The sequence below is a fragment of the Cygnus olor genome, chromosome 1, assembly GCF_009769625.2.
Source record: "Cygnus olor isolate bCygOlo1 chromosome 1, bCygOlo1.pri.v2, whole genome shotgun sequence".
NCBI classification, from domain to species: domain Eukaryota; kingdom Metazoa; phylum Chordata; class Aves; order Anseriformes; family Anatidae; genus Cygnus; species Cygnus olor.
The window spans coordinates 199,877,673-199,885,387 of NC_049169.1; the positions used below are offsets into that span (position 1 = coordinate 199,877,673).

Here is a 7,715-nt window from a genome sequence, read left to right on the forward strand (position 1 = left end):
TCTGTCAGTGGCTGCTGACTCAGACATAGAAATGAAATAGAAAAGTAAAATATATGCAATTGAATGAAGCGCAAAAAACTGACATTATTAAAAGAGCACACCCTAAATTTCTGGTACATATATATATATATATATATATATATATATATATTTAGGAAGATTCATGTCTCATTAATTTTAAACTTTAGTGTAAATTGTGAACTATCTGTTTGCAGTGGGAGAATTAAACTTCTGATACCCATAATTAATTTCCTTTAATTAATTTATACGGATATTAAAAAATAAAATCTGTGCATGAGCATATTCCAAGTGAAGGCCTAAGATTCAAAAGTCACTCTGTCAGCATTACAGTAATTACAAAATATGTGAAGGGCGGGGTTGGTCTGTTTAAAAGTTAAAGGAATAACATTAAGTGGGACCCTGGTTAGTTTTAAACAGTTGAAGATTTTTCAGTTGCCATAAATCTGAAAGGAGAGAAGATAACAAATGTATGAATTTGAAGAAATCATTTTACTATTACAGCTAGGAAATCCCAAACTGGGAAAACTGTCACCATAAATCAAAGTGTATGTACTGCCACGTGCACAATATATATAACTTGTTAGACATAGATGCAATTGTAGCAGCCCTCTGAACAGTCATACTGGATCAGAGCAAAGGTCCATCTTGCCCATTTGCCTGTTTCAGAGCATAGCCAAAAGATGATATTCAGGGAAATGTATAAGAATAGCACCAGAAATTTGCAGCTCAGGGTTCTCCTAAACAAAACTAATGCTTTGTGTATTTCATAGCCCTCGTGGAGTTTTCTTTCATGCTTGAGCCTTAAGTGAGTGCCGCAGCACAAGATTAAAAAGGACAGACACAGACATGCAATTTCAGGTTTAAAATCAAATGCTGCAAGTGACTGCAGAGAAGAATCTGATGTTCTGGTGAAGTGCACTATACATGATGGAAAATTCAGCAACTCCACTCCTGGCTGTCAGTCAAAACTCCTCCTCCCCTGCATTCTGTCCTTAATTTCTAAGATAGCAACTGAATAGGAGCATTTACGCAGACCTTCAGTAAAAATCAGGAAAGAAAAATGAAAAGAAAAAAAAAAAGAAAGCTTTGAGATTTTGGGGTCACAAAAGTCTCAAACTCTTCCATTAACCTCTCCTCTTTGAATGTCTGACTGCCCGTTATGGGAAGCTGTCAGATCACTGGGGCTCATCTTTTGCTGAAGCATGCAACTGCTGAATTCTTCTGAATCCCCACAGCCCCTAAATGCTAAAGAGAACAACCTCTCAGAAAAACAGTGCTGCAAGTGAGTGTTTTATAAGGTCCCTAAAAACAAGTAAAAGCTCCTTGACGGGGAATTAATCACAACGCGGGTCACGTATAAGTATCTGCAGCGGGCAAAGGGTGTGGGCTGAGCCCCAGGGGCTCTGTACTCACCCATGAGAAAGCCCAGCAAGAAGCAGCCCAGCAGCCCGGGGCAGCCCAGCCACGTGCGGACAGTGGCCCAGCTCCCGGCCATGTGGGCACCGCAAGTGGCAGGCAGATCTGCAGGCAGCGAAGAGGGCAGGCAAACAGCTGCCTTCCTCCCCCTCCTCTTCCTCCTCCTCCTCCCGCCCTCAGCCCCAGGGCTGCCCCTTGCTCCTGTGATCCTTGGCTCTGGCTCTGGTGCCAGCCCTAAGCCTGGGATGAGGATGTGATTTTTCGGAGTGCAATGCAACACTTCTGGTTTAGTCTCACCCCACAAGACAGCCTGTGTATCTTTGTAACAAAGAAACAGCTAGCCTGTGCTGCAAGCAATGCTCCACTACTAATTTCTACTCATTTCTAATTACCAAGACTTTCTGCTTTTGAAGGTTCCTGTTTTAAGCTTAATCACAATCAGTGGAAGTGGCCAAGAGACAAAATGGAGGAAAGGGAAAATTTGTTTCCTCTTTACTGAGGAAGCACTGAATTGTTCCCCCGAGTAACCTGTGGTTACGTTAATCCTTGGCAAGTGACAAATACTTAGAGCAGCTCAGAATACAATTCAGATTAGCCAATAGGGACACTTCCAGACGTCATCCACTTTTCAGCTCGGAAAAGTTGCAAAATAATTTCCTGTTTTTTTTTTTCTTTTTTTTTTTTTTTAATTTTTTTAATTTGGATTACAAGGTTCTGCAGATCTAGTTTTGCCAGTCTAATTCCACCAAATCCATCAGTATCTCATGGCAAAGGACACAACCTCAGCCCAAGGAAAAGACAAGATGGTTCATACAAACTCATCATGGCCCTGCACATCTCTCCCTGCTGGTGGGTTCCTGCACATCACTGAAGCCAAGACTGATCTTTCTGAACTGAGGAGCTGCCCATGTGAGACCTCTGATGGGGATGAAGGCAGGAAAGCTTTTCTGGGAGCCCAGAGCCTTACCACAGAGGAGGCAGATGCTGTGAAAGAAATGGCAGTGCTCCAACTATCAAAATTTTCTCAGATAGACTATGTTGATATGAAAATATTCAGAAACAGCTGGAAGGACCACTTAATGTCCCAATCACTTCACCAAGGATTTTCAGGAAGGCCAGAGATTAGAGAAGAAGAATTACACCACTTGGGTATTCTGCTCCAGCCAAAGCCACAGCCTTAAGAATAGGGCTGGATGTCTTTGTTCAAATGATAAGCACGTCTAGTTTTGTGATCTTTTTTTTCTTTTTTTTCTGTCATTTCCCAACTGCTCAAAAACCATCACAAATTCTGAACAGCAAGGCCTTTTCACACCAACATCTCACTTGACATGTACAAACCAGATGGGATTCCACCTACACAAATTATAAAGAATGAGCATATTGATATATTATTAGCATTTATATAGCACCACAGGTGTAGGACTGGCACATAATAGACAGTAAAGTGACAAGGGCTTTTGGAGATTAATGCCTAAATTAGACCTCACATGATGGTAACATCAGTGGGGGAAGAGGGTAAGAATAGCAACACTGAGGCAGTATGAAGTGTATTTATTTCTACACCTACAACTTTTTAAAGTGATAATGGCATCAGCAATACTGAAGTTGAACCAGGCATCTCATGTTTAACACTGCAGTAACCAAGTGGTTTCTACCATTTAAGATAGAGCCCTAATACTATTACCTGTTAGGTGTGGCATATTCTTACACACCATGGATTGGCCACTGGTGGAATATCTCATGTTCCTTTTAAATGCAAGAATAAATCTATACCTTGAATTAGCTTGGTATGCTGTGGAGGCCAGTGTAAGGAGAGGCATTGCTACACAAGATATTCTGTTGTCTCACCTGGATCATATCTATTTTACATACATTTATTTGAAATTATTTGCCGATACATTGCGAGGGCATACCTGAACTATCTCATCTACACACTTACTGGGAAGATGAGAAAAAAACATATAAAAGCTAAATAAATCCCATTCATTCAGGAGAAAAAGAATCTTGACCTGATAACAGAGTTTATAACTGCTGCTGGCTTCTTTCTTGGAAGGGGGAACAGGGTGCAGCAACCTAGATTGTTCTTAGAGTATGCAGAGACAGCAGCTAAAATAAAGTTTTTCAAAAGGGAGAGAGGATAAAGCTACCCCCTCCTATACCCACTTTGATTTTCTTTGGTGCCTAAGCTGGAAGAGGGGGTTCTCTTTAGCATTTTTGCTGCTCATTTCTTATCCCCTCATCCCCCTCATTTTCTGTTTCTTTGCCTCTCCTACTTTCTCCCCTTTGCTGGTACTACCAGTTCTAAGACATGCACCATAACAAATGCAGCATCTATCCAGCATGTTCACTGCTTCCTGAGGCATGCCCCGAGTAACCCACAACACACATTACCAAACCACAAAGCCAAAGTCGTAGTGCCATGTCTTACATATGCTGAAGCTCCTCAGAATAACTGAAGCCAGGGAAAAATGAGCCTGACCCAGTGAAAGCTGAGGTACAGCGTGCCTAGAATGGAAAAGCACATCTGTGAGGAGGTGGAAGAAGCTGCTCCAAACCAAAACACATCTCGCTGCTACTGAGCATCTCAGCAGCCAAGGCATGAGCTCAGAGCTATAAAGATGATCAGTATCCCATGAGGCTCATGTCTCTGAGTGACTTCCTGACCAAATCAAACATCTATCAACTATCTTATTCTTTTACGTGGGGCTTTTCCTGCTAGAATTAAGGTATTATCAGTGTGAGACACTGCTATGACTGCTTATCTGATAATAGTTGTAACTATATAGTAAGATAATAGTAACTTTAGCCTAAGGTTAACTGAAGCTCAAACTTGGGGCTGATGGGAGATACAACTGATCCTAGGTAGTCATAAAGCTTACGCATGTCAAGTAATGGAAAGATTACTAGGAAAAGAGATCCCTTTTCTCAGGCCAGGCAGCCTAACTACCAAAAAGACCCAAAGCAGAGACAAACTCGTGAACACACAGTACTTCTTCAAGCTACTAGCACTTCTACAGCTAGCAAGAAAACTCTCGGTAACTGTATGGACTTTGTATTGAGCTCGGGAATGGTGAGAATGACTTGTGCTGAGAGTGAAAATGCAAGTAGGGTTCATCTGAAGCTGGGCAGAACTTGTGGATAGGTACATACGCTGTCAGTCAAAAACAACAACAGAAAACAAAACCAAAACAACAAAAAAAAACTTTGGTAAAATAGCAAAGCTCCAAAAATGGCAAGGATATACATACCAGATTCAAAATTAGCACACATTTGTGTATTGAATGCATAACAATGCTATGCAGCCAACTAGCAAAACCAGCACAGTATATAAGACTATATAATACACAGAACAAATGCCACGGCTTGTAAATAGTGGGCAGTTGTAGCTGCTTGGCAACTGGGACCCAAAGGTTAATATGAGCAGCTACTTGATCTGTTGTTTGAATAAAGGTTGAACTTGTGGCTTGAAAGATCAAAGGGCCCTGCTTTGTGGGGAAGGCAGATCTTGCAAGCAAAAAGGCAACAGGGGAATGCTCAACTGCAATTTCAAATCAGCGGTTTCCTTCTGGCTCTGCCAGTTTCACAGTCTCCCCAGAAGTCTCTCGTGGCTTCTGCAGTCTATCTGACTCCCAGATTAAAAGGGCAGTGGAGTCTGATGCCTTGAGTGGGAGTCTCTGCTGTCCTGAACTTCAGAAGCCCCTTATCAGATTCCAGCTAAAATGAAGTTTACATTGCTGGCAGCTAAGTTCAGCTTGCAAACTTTGACCCTTTCTTCTACAAGAGGATGTACCCAGTGAGGCAGAGAGTAAAGGACTGTACATTGAGCACAAACCAAAGGATATCTTCCAGCAGGCATAAACTGAAACAAGATCTGTCTGGATTTAAGGATGAGCTTTTCCATCAAGAGGGCAGTGAAGCACTGGTGCATGTTGCACAGACAGGCTATGCAGTCTCCATCCTTGGAGTTCTTCAAGACCAGACCAGCTAAATAAAGCCCTGTGCAACCGGGTCTGCCTTCAGAGCTGACCCTGCTTTGAACAGGAGTTTGAGCTAGAGACCTCGTAATTTCTCTTCCAGCCTGAATTACCCTATGATCCTATGATTGAATGACAATTCTTCTATCCATCCCAATCCCCTGCCCTCAGGAGCTGCTGTCAGTCAGGTGACAGAATACAATTTATGTACACTTTGACTCCAGCTGTTAAGTGTTGGCTATTCTGCTCCATCACGCTGTTGTCTGTGGTCCAGCAGCAAACTTCAAACAGCTTATGTATGTAGAGATGAGCACTCATCTCAAAGATCTTGACGACCAGTGACGGCTCTGTCTTAGCTGAGCTACCACTTGAAGAAAGATCTGTGGTGACAGCATCCTAATTCAGAAATGATGTTGCCAGGTCAACAGAATTACCAGCCAAAACAACATTGATATTGCTTGTTTCATGACAGCGAGGATATATTTTAATACGAGTATAGGTTCGACTTTTCCAACACACGGGTATGCACACCTTCATTTTATTTGATTTACCCAGTGCACAGAATGGTTATTGTATGGAGCTCTCTGGAAAATTCTGGCAGCATTCTCTTTGATTGTAAGAAGTATGTTCTTTAAAAAAAAATAGCATTGCTTTTTTATTTCTCTTAACAATGCAGTTCCTTCTTCTGCTTACTAAACACTTTTAAAACTCTTGTCTTGTAATTAAGTCATCTGCTGTTGTATATAAATCAATGATGTATTGGGTTTATCTGCAGTGACTGTGAAAGCCAAATGAGTGTTAGCAAGGAGCTGCCTGGAAGTAGGGTGTTAGTTTTTCCAAGCAGTAATTACAGCATATTTAAAAAACAAAAGATTTGAAAGTTGGTTATAGTAGACAATTCCCCCATTGACCAACTCTAGATGAAAACATCTGTAGTTACATGAACAACTTGCACACTTCTGCTTGGGATAGTCTGAGAAACTGAAGGCTGCAGTGCCTTTACCTAAACTCCATGGCAGACTGACAATAAGAAATGATCCAGGGAGAAGAATGATCCCATCAGAATTTCCATTAAAATCCTCAAAGAATAAAGAGCACCTGCACTTATATATTTAATTTTAAAAATGGATCAGGAACTTCAGGATGAGCCAAATGCTACAACTTATACCTTGCAGAACTAGACACCTGCGCTTCCTTCCTTACAGAAAGGAAGGATCCTGAGGCGCTGACATTTACAAGTTCAGACGGGTTACCAAGGAACACTTATCATGTTTATCACCTGCTGTCTGTCTTCCCCTCTCTCAGCAAGTCACAGATAAAGATGTGAAAATGTTGTAGCAGCTCTCGAAGAAGCCACTGAACAGCCACAAGTTGTAGCCCAGTATATTGAGAAAAAAGTGAGTGCTGGTCATAACAATTCTGCAAATTGCGGCGGTTTCCTGTAGTGCGGTCAGGAACACCCAACATGGTGCTGGATAAGCTGAGGCTGAGAATAACAGTGGCTGTCTGGAGAGAAGCCAGCCCCAAGTATTAGTCAGACTTCTCGTGTTGGAGATCAGAAAATCTTCATGCTGACAAAGGAGTGGGACAACACGCCCACAGGCAGCATGGAGCACTGGGCTTCGACCTCAGATTTATTAAAGTGACTGCATGAGGGCTTAGGGAAAGATCTGGACTGAGTGCAACTGAGGATCTTCTCTGAAAAAATTAAGCAATGGTCTATTTGCTTTCAAAATTCAACTGCTATAGGTTGTGGTTTGCGCTGAACAAATGCAGGTCACAAAGCAGACACAAATCCAGAAGGCACTGGACAGTTTGAACCCCAACTTACCAAAACATCATGTCAAACACTGTGTTACAACCACCCTTCTGCGCACCTCCCCTCTCTGTGTGAAGGATGCCCTCAACTCCTTGACCAAACTAGTGGTAGTTTGTTTTAGGCCCTGAAGGAAGTAAAGGCCTAGACCCTGGCCAGGCCATAAACTTCTCTAATTTCCCCCTGTTCTTGGAAAACCTGCACAGGAACAGGTGACATGGTGTGCTTTGATGAGCACACTATGATGAGCTTGGAAATGAGGGTATCAATCATGCAATTAACACATGAATAGCAGGAGGTTCTTCCAAGACTAATTATCATGGAATAAAAGAAGCTGTGGGTACAAGGACTCATGCTTACCTTTTCCATCTTTCACAATCTGAGTCCAAGCCTACTTTATTCCATAATGCGACAGTCTGAAGGAGCTGCTTTGAGCTCTCCCTGCATGACAGCTCCCAGTTGTCTGCATGACAGTGATCCCCCCTTGA

The 7,715-nt window shown here is 42.2% G+C and overlaps 1 protein-coding gene across 1 annotated transcript in view; it reads right to left on the reverse strand.

The window, feature by feature from the left end:
• The window catches only part of LOC121063645 (N-acetylated-alpha-linked acidic dipeptidase 2-like), a 47,186-nt gene extending 39,471 nt beyond the window's left edge, over positions 1-7,715 (reverse strand). The window contains exon 1 of the mRNA XM_040544279.1: positions 1,435-7,715. Within this exon, the coding sequence (XP_040400213.1) occupies positions 1,435-1,516 (82 nt within the window). The 5' untranslated portion in view covers positions 1,517-7,715. The remainder of the gene's footprint in view (positions 1-1,434) is intronic.